A 22589-nucleotide genomic window follows, 5' to 3' on the forward strand; every position below is an offset into this window, starting at 1 on the left:
TGGTTTTCACCAGCTCTACTTGGTTCCTTCTTATACATGGGGGTCTAAGACATCTCTGCCCTTTTTCCTGCTGTCCCTGGAAGGCACCACCTCTCCCCAGTAGGAGAAAGATGCAATGTCTCCTGTACTTTAGAGGAATCCAAGAAAGGAATCTCACCTCCAGCCTCCTTCAGCCTAATCATACCCAAACTTGAGGCCTCATTGACTAGCCCCCCCCAGCTCTCAGGCTTACAGAGCCAATCAGCATCAAACTTTTGAAATGCAGTGAGGGGTATTCTTGAAACTCCAACGCTCAGGTTCTGTTGTGATTCACTTGGCACAAACTCCTAGAGCAATCGGGTAGAAATGGTCATGATGCCACCTATTGTTCTGATCGACATTTGGATGCTCCTATCAGGAGCCTAGATTCTCTCTGGCCCAGGAAAGCTTTCTGAATTCTACTCTAGGCCTTAAAGGGTTGGGATCATCTTTCCTTATGGTAAATTGTCCCTTAGAATTCAGGCATGGGGGTGTTACATTGTGACTGGACGGAGGTCTGGCTGGTGGCTCAGGGCTGTGGGTGAACAGCCTGTAAGGGTTAGGAAGGAGCAGGCATGTGGGGCCTTCTGCATTCGGAACAGTTTGTGGAATTTAATTCTTTTTGAAAATATAATTTTACCCTCCACCGAGCATGAAACTCTGCTGACTTTCAGATCCCAGCGAGATCAGACAACCAGCCCCTGGGCTGCATACAACCAAGCTACTGCAGAATCAGCTGGACTGGCAGAAACAGGGTGGAAATGGCTTTAGAGTTCTCCATGAGGAGAGAGGATAATGGCAGGGCAGGTGACTGGAGCTGATGGGCCAGTGCTCCACGTTTCCTCTCAGCACTGAAAGATTTCAGGAGAGTGGCTGTGCACCCTCCCAGCAGGCCCCATTGCAGAATAGAACAGCAAAGCGGTGGCCCGGCCACTGTTTTCCTCCTGGTCTTCAACAGATTCACCCAGCCTCCAGCACCTTCCTGGCTGAGGTGACACAGCCCACTAGCTAGTCAATGTTCCACCACTTCCAGGGTATCCAAAGTCCAAACTAAACATAAAGAAACAAAAACGCTTCCTTCCCCACGGGGAGTCTCCAATAGGCAGCAATCTTCCCCCACTTCCTGGCCTCCGCCAGCCGTCTCTCCCTCAGCAAGCACTCCAGATCTGCTCTCCTACCCAGCCAGGCATCAACGGAGCCGGGTTCTCCCTTTTTAGCTCTTCCCTCAAAGCCTGACACCCTCCCAGGTGTCACAGGGTAGGGCTGACTGGGCTCCCAACAGCCCACTCACGTGGGGTCTGTATACCTCATCACAGAGATGAACAAACCAACCAAACCACAAACCAGGTGACACCGAATTGTTTGTTTATTTTTTAAAGCCGGGAGAGTTCTACACATTAAGAAACTACCTTGCAGAGAACGGCAGCAGCGCATCTCAGTCAGCCGCAACGCCATAACCATTCCTTTGGAGCAATAATACACGTCATGCCACAGCGCAGCGCCATCCATGCCTGCAGCTTCGCTGATAGACCCACCCATTAAAGGAAGAGGAGATGCCCCCGGTAGAATTCTTGTGGAAGATCAAATACCAGGGCTCTGTAATCGAGCAGAGAAAGGCATAACAAGCTGAAGCCAGACAAATTCAATTAGAAATTAGGCACAAATTTCTAATGGTGCAGGTGATTGACAGACTGCCAAGGGAAATGATGGATTCCCCATCTCTTGATGGCTTCCGATCAAGACTGATGCCTTGGTGGAGGTTGCTTTTCAGCCGAACACAAGTTATCGGGCTCTGTGCAGGGGTAACTGAGCGACCTGCTCTGGCATGTGTTATACAGAAGGTCAGACTAGAAGATTTAATGTGCCTTCTGGTCTAAGAATCTATGGCTGTATGAAGCAGAGCCTTCCAGGTTTCAGGGAGATGCCTTCGGTTATCAATTACATATAACGGATGAAGCCGGGTTCAGAGTTTGGCTGAGAGAACCCATAACCTGAGCCCGGCTCTGGGCCTCTCTCTAGCCTATGTCCGGTTAGCTATCTTCAGGGCCCATCGGATGGCTCTATGCCACCCCATCCCTACCCAGGCTTTGGCAGCACAGGCCCTTGGCTTGCAGGACATTAACAGATTTTCGGAGTTGCACGTGGCACTTGCGCCGTGGCGCAATGGCGCTGCCGCCCAGCAGGGGACGCGTGAGCTGGAATGACACACAGCGCGAGTTAGCGGGGGCTTTTTCCATGAGGGAGCCTGATGGAGGGAAGGCAGAGAGGGTGAAACAGAAACGCCTCTCGCTGCAGGGGGGCTGCTGGTCTCTCCACCAGAGGACACTCACGCCACAGGTCCCTCTGACGCCACAGGCTTGGGCTCTGCGGTGGCCTCATGGGAAGTGGGAGGATTCGTCAGGGCGGTGACAGGCTGGGAGCGAAACAAAGTCATGGGATGAGTGGTGATGGCTCAGAAAGGCAGCTGCACCCTGACCTGTCTGTTGATTGCCCTGGTATCTTCCTGCCCTTATCCAGGCAAAGGACGTAGACACTTCATAGACACCCCATGGAGCATCTGCTCCCGTCTGCCTCTCAGTCTACCCTTTCTTCTCTACTCATCCACCATCTGTCTGTCTCCCACGGTCTCTCCATCTTTGCTCATCTCCCCGGTGTGTCCCTTTCATCCCTTTCCCCCAGCTCTCTGTATTAATCCCTCCCCCTCACCCCCCCATCTCCCAATAGCAGCAGGGTAGTTACCACATCAGCAGCAGAGTTTCGGCGACACACTGCTTTACACCCGAAGGCAGCCAGGGAAATGGAAACAAAGAATCCCAGGGAGGTTAAGATCAGGACGATGGCCCGCATGCCTGTGCAATAGTGCTGGGAAAGAGCAGGAGATGGAGAATCACAGAAAGGCCCCCGGACTCAGCACAGATCAGAGGAACTAACGACCAGACAGCCCTGTTTGTTCATGTTGCCCATCCCCCGGTGGGAATGGGAAGGAGCATTCCTGCAGTCTATTCTCATGCCCTGTCCCATTCCAGTGAGTCAAGCCTCAGGAAACTGCAACAGGAGGAGGAATTCCAGGAATGAATGAATCCCACACCTACCCCAGGAGGGAATTCCCAGGGGAGTTCTCAGGAGATATATCCCTTCGTTCAACTCCCATCCCTGCTCCCCCACCCTGGATCTCAGCCAGCTGGCTGCCCCAACATTGCCCTTCTATAGTTCTCCATGGAGGAGGTACCAGGCACCCACCGAGATCTGGTGCAACTGCCTGCAGTACAACCCATCGCTGGAAGAACAGCGGATGTACCGGTTACGGGGATCGTACACCAAGTCCACCAGGTAGAAAAAGTTGATCACACCCACCACCACCGTGCAGGTGATGTAGATGAAGAGGCCGGCTTTCACCTAGAAGATGGAGAGATAAGGTGGTCGCTACTAGGAAGCACCAGGGTGCTGGAAAGGAGGAAGGGGAGACCGCCAATGCTCCTGGACTGATAAAGGCTGTGGCCCTGAAACCCCAGCTTGTTCCCCATGAGTCCAACCAGAGTACACAAGGGAGCTGCCCCGTCAAGAGACCGTCTCCTAGCACAGCTCATCTCTGGATTCATCTCACACTGGGCTCGGCCTCCTGCCCTGCCCTGCCCTTCCCTCCCAGCTGGCTCTGTCTTGCCTCTCCTTAGGGCAGGACCAAGATCACCTCTTTCTTCCTCAGGGCTGCCCCCTATCCTGGCTTTCCCTTGGATCTGCTTGTGGCTCCATCTTCCCTTCATGCAGTTGGGCCTTGAGTACCACATTTGCCTCTCAGAGCACCATGACTGCTGGGGTTCACCTCAGCCACTGCTCCAGGCCCGTCCCACACCAGAAGCTTCCTCCACTTCTCCCCACCTGGCCCACTGACAGACTTCCCCAGTGCAAGGCAGAGCTGCCTTGGGCCGGGTAGTCCCAACTGGCCCAGAGGGTACAGCCCTTCTTTGGAGGATCGCTGGCTGGTGCAAGGCATGAAGAGGGAGGTGACTGAGCCCTGATGCAGCCCGGGGCCAGGCTTCAGCAAGAAGTTACTCACCAGGGCCAGGCTGGGGGTTGTGTCTGCAGCCAGAGTGATGACACCAGCCAAGAGCAACTGGAGAGGAAGAGAGAATGAGACAGAGTAATCGGGATATCAGCAGAGCTGGGGCTGGGATGGCGAGGGTCTGGGAGAGCCGGTAGGGATTGAGGGGCATCGGCAGAACAGTGGGGTGGGGAACCCAAGGCTGGGATAGCAGGAAGGTGGTGGGTTGGGATGGGGGGACATCAGCAGAGCTGGAGGTGGGGAGGGAACCCAGGGCTGGGATAATGGGGGCCTGGGAGTCAGGACCGAGAAGGACCAGCAGAGCTGTGGGGTTTGCCAGAGCTGGGATATCAGGGAGGCTGTGGGTTGGGAGGGAGGAGCATCAGCTCTGCTGTATATGTGGGGAGCCTGGGGCTGGGATAGCGGGGGCTGGGGGTCAGGACTGAGAGGGACTGGCAGAGCTGGGCATGTGAGGAGACCAGGGCTGGGATAGCAAGACTGAGAGGCACCAGCAGAGCTGGGTGTGGAGGCTCAGGAAACGGGTCAGTCACTCACCAGCACTGCTGAGTAGAAGTGGATGTGCAGCTCATCCCTATAGACGCAGGGGGAGATGGCCAGGAGGACACCAAAGGCCACCTGCAGCAGCCCCACCAGCAGCAAGAGGGCCTGCAAATGGGAAATAAACCCGCCATCGAGATGCAGCAATGTGCGGGGGGCAGAGACAGCCTCCGTGTCCAGTCAGAGGCTAACAGGCACCGGGGCCTGTCTGACAAGAGGATCCCGAAGGCCGCAGGTGCTGTGTGGGCTGGTAGAAGGGCTGAGGCTGGAGCGACAAGGGGATGGGGCAACAGCTGCGTGTGGGCGTGAGAGATTGAGACTCCTCCACCCTCGGCCACCCTCCATGCACGCTGCTCACCCCCAGGACTCTGGGCTGCCCCTGGAGGAATCGCTGCATCAGGGGTCCTGCTTCCGACATCGGCGTCACGATATGGACCAAACTTCTCACAGGCTCTGGAGAGGGAAAGATAACCCTGTAGGTGCAACGGGGACTTAGTCATGGGGTGCACTAGAATGCTAAACTGTATTTCACTGTTCAGCTGCTAGGTGGCACCGTGTGCAACATACCTTAGTTAAGCTCACAACAGGCATTCCTGGCAGTGCGTTAAAGGATCTTATAGCAAACACACCTGGTGTGTATCTTGTTGGGAGGGGGAGTTCTGTAGCTAGTCCACATCTGGTAAAAGAGTCTGACTTGCTAATAGCAGCCCAGCAACCTACCGGGCACAAAATGTACATAACTCAGAGTATGTAATAATAGCAGGAACTTCAGAGTACGCCAGAGTTACCCATGGTGCTGTATGGGGGAATTCATTATGTCAGGGGTGTCAAACTCATTTGCTATGGCGGGCCAGATTTGAATTAAATGTACTTCAAGTGGGCCATACATACCATAAATAGAAATACTAGGCACTTTTGGAGCGCTGCGTCTCGTGCACACAGTGCTCCACGTGCTACCACCAGAGTACACAGATCTTGTGGCAGTGCGCGACACCATGAGATCTCACGGCAGTGTGTGCTGCCGCCAGGGACCAGACCAAAAAGGTTGGTGGGCTGTATCCGGCCCGCGGGTTGGATGTTTGACACCCCTGCATTATGTAGTGACCCTTCTTAACAGAAATGCATTGCTTGTACTGGATCCAAGCCAGTACACTTCTCAGCAACAAACTCAGGAAAGTGTTTACTGTTACTTAAAGAGTCTCCAGTTTCTTTTCTGATGTTACAGTAGCAAGTTGGCAACAGCTATTATATGGTGTCAGAACAAAACTGAAAGTAAGACAAGAGGAGAACAAATCTGGGAAAACAATGGACCAATTAAAGCCTACAGGAAAGCTAGAAATTGAAGAAAATGCAACAGAAAACTAGAGAAAGCAGAAGAACGTAAGAACGGCCATACTGGGTCAGACTAATGGTCCATCTAGCCCATATTCTGTCTTCTGATTATGGCCTATGCCAGGTGCTGCAGAGGGAATGAACAGAACAGGCAATCATCAAGTGATCTGCCCCTGTCGCCTATTCCCAGCTTCTGGCAAACAGAGACTAGGGACATTTCAGAGCAGTTTTACATCCCTGCCCATCATGGCTATTAGCCACTGATGGACCTATCCTCCATGAACTTATCTAGTTCTTTTTTGAACTCTGTTATAGTCTTGGCCTTCACAACATCCTCTGGCAAGGAGTTCCACAGGTTAACTGTGTGCTGTGTGAAGAGCAATGGGTGTGGGAAGCAAGGGTATGAGCTGTATGGCACTGTGAGGGGCACAGACAAAAAAGATGAGTGGCTGCCAACAGCATTAATTCTTGGTGTGGCAGGTGAAGAAATGAGAGATGTATTTAACACTTTTCCATTTGATGATACAGCAGATAAAAAAAATATACAGGTCTTAAAGAAGACGTTTGAGGCATACTGTCCACTGTCAAGAAACATCAGGTGTGGGAGGCAGCCAGTTTGCACTAGAAGTCAGACAGATGGGGAAAGTATAGACCAACATGTGACTGATGTACAACTGGCAGCAAAATCCTCCAACTTTGGAGAGCTACGTAACTCGCTCATTAAAGATTGCCTTTGTGTGGTATTGTGCCAGATTCCATGCGAGCGAGGTTGTCTAATCCTTGAGTGTGCTGTGGATGCATGTCGTGCAGATGAAATGGCTGCAAAACAATTGAATGGGCTGCTGGGCGAACTGGAAAAACACGGGCACACATTGCAGCATAAGTCTGCTTTTAGTAAGCCACCGGACATGCAGTCATGGACTGGAGGGTGTCCTGCTGCTAACTGAAGCCTGTCATCAAGAGCAGTGAAAAAAATAGCAGTCAGAGGGAACTGTTCTAAATGCAGCTGCAGCTATGCCGTAAGGAACTGCCTGGCATATGGTCAAGAATGCCAGAGATGTGGCAAACACGATCATTTTGCCAAAACCTACAGCTCTGGAAAGGAAAAGTCCTAGGGGAAACGGATGTTTGCCCACACAGCACCAGCTGAGTACTCATGAGATCTGCCCACCCCTCAGTTTGCTGAGTATTGAGCCTTCCAAGGTGTAGGCCGCGGAAGATGTTTGTGACGTGTTGGATAGAGATAGGGGCTTGACGGGTCTGGTCAGAACCGGTTTGATAAGAGGCGCAACTCGGCCTGGTAAACAGACTGTGCAAGGTCGTGTGAATTTGTCTGTGGTGCCAAAAGAGGAGGAAAGTTAGGAAGCGAGGTCACGTGCTGTATATTTGCCAATGCTAGCTGAACCTTAGAGCTGATATGTTATGTTGCATACAAAAGCTTGAAATGCAAACTGCACAATGAGACTCGGCCATGAATCCACCTGGATTGCGTGGCACTAATCCCCTGCAGCCTGCTTCGTAGAGTTGCTTGCTAGAGTCTCCCTCTGCTGTTTGGCGCGTATGCCGTGGTTAAAGATAAGTGCACCTAATTGGTGTGGGCGAGTTTTTATTCCTCACCTGATATCCAGAACCTGCAGGCAGCTGTGAGCAGTGGTGCCTGGCATAACACAAGGGCAAGTGGAATAAGGATTTGCTCATTAATCATTACAAAAGTGTGAGTTTTAAAATTGATACAAAAGGGCATGCAAATGTGATGCCCATCAAGTTATAAAATATTTTAATGGCCCCACCTCTTCACAGCTTGAGTATTCACTTGATACCCTATTCAGGGGGAAAACTGAAAGTATGTGGTAAATGCAACTTGGACTGCAAGTATTGGGGATAAGAAAGCATTGCTGGAATTTGGTGGTGGAAGTTGACTCACAAGCCATACTGGGCTTACAGGCTGTGACAGGTTTCCATTTAGTACAGAGTCATAGAATCATAGAAGATTAGGGTTGGAAGGGACCTCAAGAGGTCATAGTCCAACCCTCTGCTCAAATCCCAACTAAATCATCCCATCCAGGGCTTTGTCAAGCTAGGCCTTAAAAACCTCCGAGGATGGAGATTCCACCACCTCCCTAGGTAACCCATTCCAGTGCTTCACCACCCTCCTAGTGAAATTTTTTTTCATAATATCCAACTTAGACCTCCCCCCCTGCAACTTGAGACCATTTTTCCTTGTTCTGTCATCTGCCACCACTGAGAACAGCCTAGCTCCATCCTCCCTGAAACTCCCCTTCAGATAGTTAAAGGCCACTATCAAATTCCCCCTCACTCTTCTCTTCTGCAGACTAAACAAGCCTAGTTCCTTCAGTCTCTTCTCATAAGTCAGTATGAGCCAATGTGGTAAAGGAAGAACTAGAAGGTAACTGGAATATATTTAAAGAATGCAAGTATATATTTAAAGGTTTAGGGTGCTTGCCAGGTAAGCACACCATGAGAATGAGCTCACAATTACCACCTGTAATTCATGCACCTTGTGAAGTTCCAGTGACGTTAAAGGACAAAGCAGAGAAAGAATTGCACTGCATGGAACAGTTGCAAGTAATAACAAAAGCGCAAGAACATGCAAATGGGTCAGTTCTGTAGTAACTGAAGACAAGCCATGTGGAGATGAAATAAGAATATGTTTGGATCCAAGAGATATGAATAAGGTGATATGAAGGGAACATTTTCAATTGCCTACAGTAGAAGAAATCACAAGTAACTTAGTGTAAATTGTAGCTTTTGATGTCGTGGATGCTAGCAGTGGATTTAGGCAAATACAGCTGGATGATAAAAGTTGTAGACTTTGAATGTCCAACACATCATTGGCAGGCACAGGTTCACCAGACTTCCTTTTGGCATCTCTTCAGCTCCTGAAGCGTACCAAAGAGACATCCATCAGACATTTGGAGGTCTGGAAGATGCTGTATGTTAAATAGATGACATGTTGGTGTGGGGAAATACCAGACAAGAACGTGATGAAAGGCTCAGGAGAGTTGTAGACAGGAGTCATGAAAGGGAACCTGTGGCTGAAAAAGAGCCAATGCAAATTAGCTCTGACAGAGATCACATATTTGGGGCCTCCCTTGACAAAAGAAGGTCGAAAACCTGACAACTCAAATGCTGCAATAACTGAAATGGCCACACCGGCCTGCAAATCTGAATTGCAAAGACTTCTTGGAATGGTTACTTGCCTTGAGAAGTTTATCCCAAACATGTCAAGAGTATCAACTCTTTTAAGACAACTGTTGGGAAAAAGATGTTGAGTTCACCTGGATGCCAGAGCATGAGATGGCATGTGAACACTTGAAAGCATTGCTTACAATGGCACCTGGGCTGAAGTACTTTCATGTCAAAAGAACCAGTTACTGTGTCAGTGGATGCAAGCTCCAGCGATGTAGGGGCTGTAGTGCTGCACATTATGCCTCTAAAGCTCAGACAACTACACAACAGAGCTCTGCCAAAATAGAATAAGAAATGCTGGCTATAATATTCGGCTGTGCTCGATTTCATCTGTTTCTCTATGGGGGGAAGAAAGTAGCTGTGGAAACAGACCAAGAGCGTCTTGAGGCCATTTTCAGAAATGTACAGTGCACCACCAAGGATTCAAAGATGCTTGCTGGCACTCCAGAAATATCAACTGGAAGTTGGATACAGACCAGGGGAAGAATGAGCAATTGTTGGTGCTTTATCCGGAGTGTACATGTCTCATGGTGAAGGATTAAGTCCACAGGAAGCTGATGTGCACTACATTGAATGAAGTTTTATTTGCCTATTTCTGAACAGAAATTGAAGGAATTTCAGGTTGCTACTGCAAATGATGTTGTCCTGCAAACTATTTGGTAAGGGGGCCAGACAAGAGACCGGTAGTACCAGAGGATATCCGTGCTTATCGGTCATATAGAGAGGACCTAAGCGTGCAAAATGTCTTTAAAAATTGTCTTTAAAAGTGATACAATCATAGTACCGAAAAATCTGAGAAAAGAGATCTTGGCTACTATTCATGAGAGTCATTTGGGAGCAAAGCTATGTAAAAGGAGAGTTCAAGATGCTGTCCATTGGCCAGGCAGGTGTAGTCAAACTGAGGACATGCTTGCAACACATTCCAACCCTTCAGAAATAAAAATCAAAAGGAACCAACGCTACCACATGAGATCCCAAACAGACCTTGACAGAAACTTGGCATGGATCTTGTGACGCTGGCAGACCAGGTGCCAGCTCATGCCAAAGCCCATAGGCCTCAACTGAACACTGACCAGTACGTAGCTGGACATCAGCTCATCTGCTCATCTGCATGCTAGAGACATTAAAATAGATGTGAAGCTTATAACAATGTGTCTAGTGTTTAGACTTTATGAAATGCTTGTGGGACGTTGCATGTGTTAATCTCACTTGTCTGTACCCAATGCCATAAGGTGATAGTAAGCGTTTGCATTGTAAACCTCTGCAACTGAGTAACTCACCAAACAGGAAAGAAGCATTAACAAATGTAAAATGCCGGCTTCCTACAGAAAATGTTGCATCCTGCCCACCAAGGCGGCCCATTGAAACAAAATGAGCCATTGTGAAGCATCAAAGAACTAAGACTTTCTTAACTGCATTCCTTCCCCTGACTCCCTCGCCCCCACCATGTGCAGTGAACTCATCCCATCATCTTGAAGTCTGGGAGGAAGGGAATAAAAATCCCTGACAAGAAGAAACTGGATGTCTATGCTGTTTGGACTCTGGGAGGGCAAGATTTCTAAGCACAAGCAAGGGATCCCCAGCTGCTTTGCCTGGGTTAGCCCTAAAGGACATATCAAGTGTGCATATTACAGCAGTTTCTGTCACTTAACACTGTTACTCATTTATGTGTATATATGTTTACCTGCTTTAACCCTGTAAATAACTCTCATTTCCTTTTCCTAGTTAATAAAGCTTTAGATAGTTTATTATAGGATTGGCTATACGTGCTGTCTGTGGTGTACCTGCGGTATGTGAGTGGTCCTTTGGGATGAAAAGTAACCTGAATATTATTGGGATTTTTGGTGTAAGATACCATCTATCACAAAGGCAAACTTGCCTAGTGTGACGCGCTGTACCCCATGTACATGCTTATGGTGTGATTTGTGTATCATTCATGTTCACCCTTATAGTGTAACTGTGTATTGTCTCATGCAAAGTATGTCATATAATGTGTTTTTGGAATGCTCATGACACACTGAACATTATTGTTATGGTAGCATGTCTCCTGCAATGTCATACATATGTAGTTATGAAAATCCGCTATGTCATGTTCCCAAATGTGTGTCTCACATGGCTTGAATAGATCCAGGCAAACACCAAGCAAAGCGAGGGTTCACGCCTCCCAGAGGCATGCACACAGGAACAATGGACTGGCCTGTGCACCTGATAAAGTGACACTCATTTGGCTCACATAGGGGAAATCATGCCCATTGCCAGACAGGGCTGATCACCTGACCCCAGGGAGTGTCGAGGAAACATGTTAAAGGCAGAGACATTTGTATCTCTGGAGCTCTCCCTCGGAATCCATCTATGAAGCAACAAGAACTGAGAAACTGCTCATGGGGCGGGAGGCGGGGCTGGTTGAAGGAGACAACCAGCCTGTGTGGTAAGATAACACCAAAGACTGAAAGACCACTAACGTGTTGAGTTTAGTTTAGAATGCGATTTGTCTTTAATTGTGATCAAACCTTGATTCATACTTTTCTGGCGTATGATCACTTAAAATCTTGCTGTAATCAATAAACTTATTTGTTTGTTTATCTAAAGCAGTGCATGTGGATTGAGCGTGTGTAGAGACTTCACCTGGAGTGACAGAGCTGGTGCATATCAATTTCTTTGATAAATGTAATGAGCTTGCAGGGTGCAGTGTACAGCCTGAGAGAGGCACCCCGGGAGTATCTGCCTGGTCCCTGTGGGGGAAGCCCCAAGGGAGGGGGAACAGGCTGTTCTTTAGCTAGGAGCCAAGATGGAAGGAGCGGAGACAATGATAAAAACAGATTTGGAGTCCCCAGGGTGACACATTCTTCTGGCCACAGGAATGAAGGGCAGGGGTCCTGTTTTATCCCAGAGGGTCCTTCACCCTCCTCAGGCCAGTCACTCCCCCCCCACCTCTCCCTCCAATGATTCAGCCACACACTCCTCATCCTATCCACTGCCCTCCCCCCACATACACTGCCATCCCTATTGCCCCTTCATGCACCCAGCCCCGCCTGTGACTTGCATTTCCTGCCCAGCACTCACCTGTGTTGCTCTATCTCAGCACAGGCATGGGCTCCGGGCTCTCGGCATGGGTGCTCTTCACCCGCTTCGTGCCTGTTTCCCCTGCCACTTCCCTCCCAGACCGATCCGATCCTCCTTGCTACATCACAGCCAGGACACCCCTTCCAGGAAATGTCCCAACCTCCCACAAGGCTGCCGGACGCTTACCACAGACAAGGGGCTTTCAACATCGGGCTTGGTCTGCTGCCCCAGCCCCCTCCTCTGTCAGGGATATGTAGATATTTAGCATATCAGTCTCTCCAGGAGTCCTGGGAGTGACCTCATAGTCCCCAACCAGCCCCATTCCTCCTTCAGGAAACTTCCGCCAGTCTTAGCCTCAGAGCAGGGGCAGCTTTCCAGCTCCTGGAAAGGAAAGCTAGGAGAAATCTTTTGGACCTCTTTTACTGACATTTTGGTTTGCTGAAAATTTTGAAATTATTTTTGTTGGGGTCCAATCTGAACTGCATTCTCCCTCCCCTCACTCACTATTTTGGTATGGCCAGTGAACCAAAAAAAATTGATTATTTGCACATCTCTTGGGAAGCCTTTCCAGTGACACACTTTATAGGGGTGTATCCTCCATTCCCTCAAAGCACACGTGATTGCTACTTACTCCCACTGATGGGCTTAGTCTTTAACCTCACTCCTGCCATGTGAGGCCCATGGGCCAAACCCAGGGATGGTGCAGAGCCTATTTTTGGGTTCTGCGTTGTGATCAGGATCGGCCCGTGGCCATCTCATGGCCAGAGTGGGTGATCCCCAATGTTCCTTTTAATTGCTTGTATTCAGAGAAAGAAATCAGCGCAGGATCACAAAGAGATGCAACACAGGGAGCATCTTTATTGAACTAACACTAAAAACAGCCAGGACTGGCTGAGCTATCCCCTAATAGTCTAACTCTATTGCTATGACAACAAGCAAAGCTTTGTTGCTATGGCAACCTAGGCAATTAGGCAAGACACAAAATACACAACATATTCTTCCCCCCTTCATGAAAAGGCCCATTTAACAGAACAATCATTAAACTAGGGAATGAAGATAGACAGTTTCATTTCCCGGCTAAACCCCAGGATTATTTTGCCCTGTAAGGTGGGTTTGCCCTAGCTAAAGATCCAGCTGTTGAGGAGGCCTTCTCTCTCTAGGTGGATTACGACAGACTTCTGATGTTCTTGCACCGGAAGGTGTTATTGGTGCAGGTCTAATGATGGGCTCAGGATTCGTAGCTCGAACAGGTGAGGATGTTGTATCTGCTTGAACTGGGAGGGGGCTGTATCTGCTGCAGAGGTGGATTAAGAATGGGAGTCAGGAACGGGCAACTCCTGACTCAATATCTCACCTGTAATAGTGAGGTCAGGCAGTTCAACTGGAGATGCGTCCTTGGGACATGTATGACCTGGCAACAACTGATCTACATGCTGCCACCAGGTGAGAGCATCTGCAGCCTGGAGAGTGTAGGAAACAGGTCCTGTTTGGGTGATGACTGTAGCAGGGACCCATTTTGCTCCAGAAGCATAGTTCTGAGCTAGGACAGGCTGTCCAGGACTAAAGGTTCAATCTTTTGCTCTGTGTGCATGTCTGATGGCTTGGTTTTGCTGCTGATCTTGCACAACTTGTCGTGCTTTGGCGGGTTTCAGCAGCTCAAAGCAAGTGCGCAGCTGTCATCCCATCGTTAGAAAGGCCAGGGACGCTTTGGTCGTAGCATGAAGTGTGTTTCTGTAGGACAGTAAGAAGGTGTCCAGATGTTTTTGAATGGACGAATGTCCCCTTGCAGATCTTAAAGCTTGTTTCATGGTCTGCACAAACCTTTCATTTAATCCATTGGTGGATGGATGATACGGTGCTGAAGCGATGTGATGTATCCCATTTGCTTTCATAAAATTTTCAAACTCCTGAGAGACTAACTGTTGTCCGTTGTCACTCACAAGTTGTTCTAGCAGACCGACTAAAAATTTCATGTAGTTTCTGGATAGCACTTTCAGCAGTAGTGGACAGCATTACAGAGATTTCTGGCCATTTAGAGTGGGCGTCTACAACAACCAGGAACATGCTTCCTTCAAATGGGCCTGCAAAATCAATACACTGCCATGGGTTTTCAGGCCAGTCCCATGGGTGTAGGGGTGCCAACTGAGGTATGTTCCTCACACTCTGACATGAAGTACAAGCTCCTGCCTTCTCTTTCAATGACACTGACCAGGCCAGTAGCTTCGTGCAAAAGTAGCTTCATGCAATTTCTTTTATGCACACTATTCCACAGTGATATGAATGTAGCTGTTCTAACATCTGTGATAGTGGTGAGATTATGATGCACATCCCCCACAACAAGCAACCAGAATGGATTGATCCCTACATGTCCAAGAGGATGGAGTTAAGAAGGTGAGGTGAGACCTGAGAGACCCATAGAGATGTTCCATGCATCACTAGGTCCATAATTTGGGACAGTACTGGGTCAAGCCAGTTGCTTTCTTTACTTGAGTAGCAGTGATGGGTGTGTTCTCTAACTGTTCAAAGTAGAAGATTTCTTTCTGGCTAATATCTTGATGTTTAACTGGTAAAGACAGACTTGAGAAATCATCTGTGTTGCATTGCAGAGTGGATTTCTGATACTTGATCTCATATGTGTGTGTGGAAAGCAGCAATGCCCATTGTTGCATACGACAAGCAGCCAATGGTGGAATGCCTGTGTGTGGTCCAAAAATTGACGTTAGAGGTCGATGGTTGGTGAGAAGTATGAACTTCCATCCAAACAGGTACTGGTAAAATTTCTGAATTCCAAAAATGATTCCCAGTGCTTCACGTTCGATTTGGGCATAGTTAGTTTCTGCTTTGCTTAAGGTGCATGAGGCAAAAGCCTCTTCCGAAGGAATAATGTGTGACATGACCACTCCCACTCCATAAGGGGAGGCATCGCAGGCCAATTGTAGAGGTAAGGACGGATCAAAATATGTCAGAACCTCTGAATTTAGCAATGCACATTTAGCTTTGTTAAATGCAACATCACAGGCTTCAGTCCACTTCCAGACACATGTTCTGGCCAAGGAGTTCATGTAGTGGTTTTAGTAGTGTTGCTAACTGTGGAATAAACTTTCCATAATAGTTCAATAGCCCTAAAAAAGAGCGAAGTTGGCTTACATTTTGAGGAGATGGAGGTTCCACAATAGCCTTGACTTTTGCAGGAGCCTTATGAAAGCCAATAGTGTCTATGATATGTCCCAAATATTCAACAGAGGGCTGGAAGAATTCACATTTGTCTTTGCAGACTCGTAGGCCGTACTATTCTAATCTTTGTAGGGCAGCCTCCAAGTTCTTAAGGTGAGCCTTCTCATTCTCATAGTCAACAGCTCTTGGGACTTCTCATCGACGTGCATCTGTAAATACACCTGACTCAGATCAGTCTTGCTGAACTTTTGTCCACCAGCCAAGCCAAAGAAGAGGTCATCAATACGGAGAAGAGGATATTGCGCTGTACACAACATCAGGTTAACAGTGACCTTAAAATCCCCACAAATCTGAATGTAACCATCTTTCTCCAATACTGGAATGATTGGGGTTGCCCATTGGCTGTGGGTAACTGGTACTAGGACTCCATTTTTGACCAGGCACTCCAGCTCCGCTTCAATCTTTGGCCTGATGGCATATGGCACAGTTCTGGCTTTCAGACATTTTGGTTGGCTGTCAGGCTTAATGTTCAACTTCACAGTGATTCCTTTATGCTTCCCAGGTCCTCTCCAAAAACAGCAGCATGTTTCTTTAGTACAGCTGTCAGACCTGTTTCTTCTTTAGCCATCCTGTGCACTTCTGCCCAGTTCAGCTGGACCTTCCTAAGCCATGACCTTCCCATTAAGGCTGGGTAATTGCCTTCCACCACAAACAGTGGCAATTTAGCAGTCTTTCCATTGAAATCCACCATAACACTGTGCCCAACATGGGTACAGCTTCTCTAGTATATGTCTTCAGAACAATTTTTGTCAGCTTAAGCAGGAAATGCTTTAGCTTCTCCTTATACACAGGGTCTGAGACTAGCGAAACTGCTGCGCTGGTGTCCAGTTCCATGTGTACAGGTTTACCTTCCAATAGTGGGGTTACCCAATATTCATGTGAGCCAACTGCCATGGACAAGACATGGAGTGGCACTTCTTCTGACTGGGTGTCACTTTGATCATCCTACATCTGCTTTACCGCATGCAGATTTTCCTTTTTGGTCTGCCAGACAGCAGGTTACTCTTTCTCCAGTTTGCCTGGTCTGTTTGACTCTTCTTTCTTTTGTTTGCAGGCATGCAGCAATGTTCCCCTTTTTGCTGCATGGTTGACACACTAGGTCTTTACACCAGCATTCCGATGCATGGTGACCCGGCTTTTCACAGCGATAACATTCCCGGCTCCCACTGTCTTGTGGGTAGGTTCTTGTGACACCTTATGCACTCTGGTCAATGCGCTGAGCTGTTGGGCTTCCTTTGTGGCCAGCTCCATAGAGATTGCAATTTCAATGGCCTTCTGACAGGTGAACTGAGCCTCTGTCAACAGGCGCTTCTGTATTGCTTCATTGTGCAGACCACACACTAACCTACCACGTAAGGTGTCATTTAACACATCATTAAATTCACAGTGCACAGCAAACTTCTTCAGAGCTGCTACAAATTACACAATTGTTTCACCTTCTTGATTCCTTTTGTGGAACCTAAATCTCTCTGTAATTACCAGCTGTTTTGGAGAAAAATGTGCCTCCAGGAGTTTCACAATGTCACTGTAAGATTTTTGTCTCTGGCTTATCAGCGTGCACTAAACTGTGTAATAAAGTATAAGTTTTAGCTCCTACAACACTTAAGAAAATGGGCACCTTCTTTGCATCTGTAATTTCATTTGCAATAACAAAAAGCTGAAAATACTCAGTATATGAGTTCCAATTCTCTAGAGTCTCATCAAAAGGTCCCAGGGGCCCTGTAAATGTAGCCATTGCTGCCCCTCTTCCCCCCTCCCCCCACCTTCTTTCTTTTGTTTTAGTGTCTTTTATTCATGTGTGTTGGAGTCATTCACACACAATTGGTGGTGATTTCCATTCACTAGCACTGCTTTGTTTCTGTCTGCTTAACTTCAGTCAGAACAAAGCAAAGCCTGTTTTAGTTTCAGTTTGAACTGTCAGTGTAAACAGCCCAGGCCCCAAAACAGCAAAAAGGTTTTTTTCTTACATTGACTTTTACTGTTTTGCTGGTGCAGCACAGGTCGATCCCATCTTCCATCACCACTTTTTTTTATGTTGAATTCCTTTTAATTGCTTGTATTCAGAGAGAGAAATCGGCACAGGACCACAGAGCGGTACAACACAGGGAGCATCTTTATTGAACTAATACTAAAAACCAACCAGGACTGGCTGAGCTAGCCCCTTATAGTCTAACTCTATTGCTATGGCAACAAACTAACCTCTGCTGCTATGGCAACCTAGGCAATTAGGCAAGGAACAAAATATTCAACACCCAGGTTCCATAACAGTTGTTCTCAACCAGGGGTACACATATCTCTGGAAGTACACAAAGGTCTTCCAGGTGATACATCAACTCATCTAGATATTTGCCTAGTTTTACGACAGGCTACATCAGGGGTGGGCAATAATTTTTGCGTGGGGCCACTCCATGAATTCTGGTAAGCCTCACGGGCCTGGGTCACTTCCAGTAACATCACTGGAAGCAGGGAGTTTGGGTAGGGACAGTCCGAGAAACTAAGCTGCCCAACACTCTAGTTACCTTGGCAACTGGAACGTCGGACAGCTTAGTGATTCTCAGCCGGTCGCTTCCCGAACTTCCTGCTTCTAGCCACATGACCGGAAGCAGGACGTTCTGGTAGCGACTGGCCAAAAGTAGCCTGACGCTCCAGCATAGCGCTTCTGGCATGGTGGGCCGGACAGAACAGTTAGACGGGCCAGATATGGCCCATGGGCTGTATTTTGCCCACCCCTGGGTACAAAAAGCACCAGCGAAGTCAGTACAAACTAAAATTTCATACAGACAATGACTTGTTTATATTGCTCTATATATTATGCACTGAAATGGAAATACAATATTTATATTCCAATCTCTTTTTTTAGAATTATATAGTAAAAATGAGAAAGTAAGCAATTTTTCAGTAATAGTGTGCTGTGACACTTTTGTATTTTTGTGTCTGAAGTAGTAAGCAAGTAGTTTTTAAGTCAAGTGAAACTTGGGGGGTACACAAGACAAATCAGATTCTGGAAAGGGGTACTGTAGTCTGGAAAGGTTAAGAGCCACTGCCATAACACACCGCATTGGGCTTTCACTGCTAACTCTCTCCTTGTGATAGGGTTCATTGAGAACCCCTGAAAACTCACAGCTCTGAGGGCTCACTCAGTCTGCTCCCTGGGTCACTGTTTACTCCTGTCCTCACTTCATTTCACAGTGGATGCAAACATGTCTCCCTACACTCGTGAAATGCTCCCTTTCCCTCCCCTCTTGCTTGTCTTGGCTACACCAAGCTGTAGATCATTTCTGCTAGGGTCCTTTTGTTGGGTAATGGTGTGATTCTAACCAACCCATCCACATCAACTTTTCTTACTATGACAACGAGAGTTCTATGGCACTTTAAAGACTAACAAATTTAATATTTGTAGACATAAGCTGAACTTTTCCTACTATGATATATTTTCATCAATGCCCCTTATTGTTCCCTAGTGATGCTCCTCAGGTGTACTACTCAACTTTCTTGTGTGTGCTGGCTGTGCTGATTTGTGTATGGGTTGTGATGCGCTAGAAGATTTGTGTGGATGATGAATGATGTGTGTGTGCTACAGTGAGGGGCTACACATGTTTGGGATTAGTTCAGATTAGTGTGCTTGCTGGTTGTGTTGTTGTGTGAGTGGTTTTGAAGAATGGTAGCAGCTGAGCCCAGTCAACCACCATCTATGCAACAAATAAAATGGTTGCATGCAAATTATCTGTAGAATAAGAGTGGTGATTGGTTGATTTACTGCTGATATCACAGTGATCCAGAGCTCTTGGCATGGCATAGATACATTTTACTGTTTGTTATAGATAGATTTATTCAAAGGGACAATAGAATCATATTTAATTTTCCTATTTTAGCAGTTTATTCTGTCACCCATCATTCTGGCATCTGAGCACAGTCCCCATGAAATAAACAATAACAAAGTCCCTAGGAGATTTCATGGGGTCACTGGCCCTTTATTTTTGGGGTCAAAAATTCTGCTGGGAAGAGGGTCTTATTGTTGAGGGGAAGGGGAGCTAGAAGTAGAAGGGATTGTTTGTATTGGGACCACCACTCACGCTGGAAAGGCTTCCCCCAAGAGGAATGTTTTGCAACATTTCCCAAAGACTCAGACTCTGGACTGGCCTGATCTCTTCTGGATGATAGTTCTATAGCCAGATCCCCTCAGCTGACAAGGTTTTGGGCCCCGCTATCAGAGGTCTCTCCCTCAGCATTGAGATCTGCATCATACCTCTGCTGCCCTCCCTTTGTTTGCCAGTTCTATCCTCCCCTCACCACCTAAAAAGTCATCATGTATTCTTCCTATGATGTGTTCTTTATTCAATGCCACTAATTCTCCAGGAGGATTCCATTATCCTTCACAATAGTTCTATCTTAGAGTTTCATGCTGCCACTAATCACCCGATATCTGGGTACTTTCCATGTAAAATCAGTTGCAATAGCAAAGTCCCTAGTGGACTCCTCGGGCACCTCTCCCTTGAGAGGGTCCAAACCCCGCTTGGGCTAGAGGCTTTTTGATTGTTGGACAAGTGTTATTCTTATGTTGGTGTGGAAGAGTTGACTTACAGCTGGTGCAGCCCCTCAGGGCTGGGCAGGGTGTAGCAGCTCTTTTGTTTCTAGCACCCCATGTCCATGGTTGCTCCAATCCCAGGTCCATCTCTTCTCACAACTTGCCCAGATCACGTTTTAGTTCCACCCCTTTTTGAGTAACACCACTCCAACAAATAACACTTCTGATCCTTATGTTAGGTCTGCACCTCATGGTCCTTAAACCCTCTTATGCCAAGGTTCTCAAAAGTCCTTATCCCCTAATGTCAGGGATTGTCACACCACCTTCACCCTACAACCCCACAAGGTCTACTCCATCAACCTCCATGTTACTGCCTTTCTGGAGTTCACCCTACAGTAGCCTCTTTTTCAGATCATTTCCCCCTAGCCTTCCCCTTTTCTCAGGGCTCTCCTCCACCAAAATCCCACACTGAAAGTACAACTGTAAACCTGCTTCTGCCCTTCCTGAACTAGACTTTGTCCCTTCCTCTGTTGAAACACCCAGAGTTCTCTCCCTGGAAGTTCAGAACCGGCCCCTATTATCAGAGCTCACTAGCACAGCCTGTGTCTCCTAGCCTCTTATCCAACTTCTCTACTCAGAAAAGGATCCCAGGGCTACCTTGCTCTTCCCCTTGGCTTCCCTCTTGACCCTCCTGATCTCCTTAGTGTTGCATCCCCAGAAAGAGTCTATAGCATTCTTTCCCTCTGCCCCAGCAACTGCCTTCTAATCTCTGCTTCCTTTCTTTATAGTCACCACACAGCTTCTTCCCCAGCTGGGCTTCATCTTTAATTCAGCCTGCAGGGGCAGCCAGATGGGGTTAATTGACTTCTCATGCCAATTAACCCTTTCAAATCCAGGATGGGGTATTTATCCCTTCACAACTGGAAAAGCTTTTCTGAGGAGGAAGGCTTCGGAGTGTCTCTGGGCTCTGAATTGGCCTGATCACCTGTGGCAGTTGGTTTTGTAGCCAGATCCTCCCCAGCAGAGAATACTTTATACCCAGCTCTCCTCTCCTTGGTGTTAGCAGAGCTGTATGGAGGATCTTCACCAGCTCAGCTCCCAGCCCCTGGGATAGGGAAAGATCAGGGGAAAGGCTGGCACATCCCAGAGTGCATCACATGATGGATATTCTCTGCTTCCTAGTGCCATGGAAGCATAGCATCAGAGCTGCTGTAACATACACTAGTACAAAGCAGGACTTCCTGCTGCTGCGTGGTGGACAGGTACAGATGGAGAGACAATTAACGCCAGGAGAGCTCGCAATCTAAAACTCTGGCTCTTCCTGATTTTGGAGTGCACAACTGGGTGCCAGTAATGTGCCATTGGTACAGATATAATTTTGTCATGGTAAAATTATGCATCATTCACAGCCCAGTCATGGTTTAAAAACAAAATAAAGTATTTCCTGCTATGCTCATGGCAACAAAAAAATTCTGTCAGCTTTCAGGCCTTAACAGTTGGGTAGTTTGCTTTGATCTAGTCCTGTTTCCACGGCAGCAGGGTCCCTATCAATGGCAAAATTCACAGGTTCTGAGACAGTGGGAACCACAATGACCGAATCATATCCTTAGTCTTTGGTGTTGGTTTCCCATATGAAAGGTATATATTACAGCTGGTTAGGAATTTTCATGGGGTTTTTGACAGACAGTTTCTACAAAATCTAAATTCTCTGTGGAAATTTTTTTATTTTTGCTGACTTTTTGCAGCTCTGTCAGGAAAAATTAATGAAAAATTTAATTTTGGATGAGTTCAATCCTAATCAACACATTTCAGTTCGGTGAACTGAACCAAAGTTTTGTTTTGAGACATCTTAATATTAAAGTAGATCTTCCTACAGCACTGCAGTGCCTCATGGGAGCTGTAGTTCAAGTGCTTCATTCCCCCATTCTCCTCCATGGGCCACATACTTTGGCCAGACTATATTTCCCATGATGCAACTCAGTCTCCCCTCTAACCAAGCTCCATGGTGCATCATGGTAAATGTGGTCCAACCAGGGAACTTAACCCATACAGAACAAGAAGAGTATCACACACCCAAACTATAACTGCCATGAGGCGCTACTGCCTCTAAGGCAGATGCTGAAGTGTCGCACAACATTTCAAAAGCAAATGTCAAAAGGAAGGGTTTAGGCATTTCTGAATTAAAATTTTTCAGAACTTTGTGTTTGGTGAGAAATTAATATTTTTGTCTGAGGTGGATGGACACAAACATCAAAATGTCAGAACTTCCTAGAGGATGGAAATTCCAATGTTTGTTCAGCTCTAGTGTATCAAATCATTCTGAAGTCAGAACTGTGACATCCCACTGGATGGAAGGCATGACATCCATAGAAGATCATTTTCCTGGTACACCAGAAATAGAGAGAACTTTGGGGTTTAATGAAATGTTTAATTTGTTTAAAAATGAAAGCAAGAAACATTTTAGATTAGCAATAACCCAGGTCAAGTAGCAGGTTGATGCCTATGTCTGCCCCTAAAGAGATACTCACCCAGGTATCACCACCCCTATTATCCCTGTATACACCCACTTTTGATGGTGCTGCCATATATTAACAGGTCCCATATGGGGGA

The 22589-nt window shown here is 47.3% G+C and overlaps 1 protein-coding gene across 1 annotated transcript; it reads right to left on the minus strand.

Moving 5' to 3' along the window:
- Window positions 1-1377: 1377 nt before the first annotated feature.
- Window positions 1378-18120, minus strand: LOC137148636 (membrane-spanning 4-domains subfamily A member 4D-like). The gene is made up of 10 exons (XM_067541558.1): window positions 17974-18120; window positions 13575-13680; window positions 12221-12338; window positions 4974-5088; window positions 4613-4723; window positions 4073-4129; window positions 3259-3414; window positions 2758-2880; window positions 2349-2431; window positions 1378-1614 (listed from the first exon to the last, which is right to left on the minus strand). Exons 1-10 carry the CDS (start codon window positions 18118-18120, stop codon window positions 1557-1559), a joined length of 1074 nt encoding a protein of 357 aa, XP_067397659.1. The 3' UTR covers window positions 1378-1556.
- Between the last annotated feature and the right edge of the window lie 4469 nt (window positions 18121-22589).

The sequence above is a fragment of the Emydura macquarii genome, unplaced genomic scaffold, assembly GCF_026122565.2.
Source record: "Emydura macquarii macquarii isolate MOO-44397 ecotype Brisbane River unplaced genomic scaffold, CSIRO-AGI_Emac_v2 contig_670, whole genome shotgun sequence".
Classification (NCBI taxonomy): Eukaryota; Metazoa; Chordata; order Testudines; family Chelidae; genus Emydura; species Emydura macquarii.

Coding starts and splice junctions, on each gene's coding strand:
- LOC137148636 (XM_067541558.1), bottom strand. CDS start 18,120: ATGCCAGAAGCGCTATGCTGGAGCGTCAGGCTACTTTTGGCCAGTCGC. Junction 13,681..17,973: donor CCGACGTTCCAGTTGCCAAG/GTAACTAGAGTG, acceptor TACACTCTCCAG/GCTGCAGATGCTCTCACCTG. Junction 4,724..4,973: donor GGCAGCCCAGAGTCCTGGGG/GTGAGCAGCGTG, acceptor TCCCATTTGCAG/GCCCTCTTGCTGCTGGTGGG.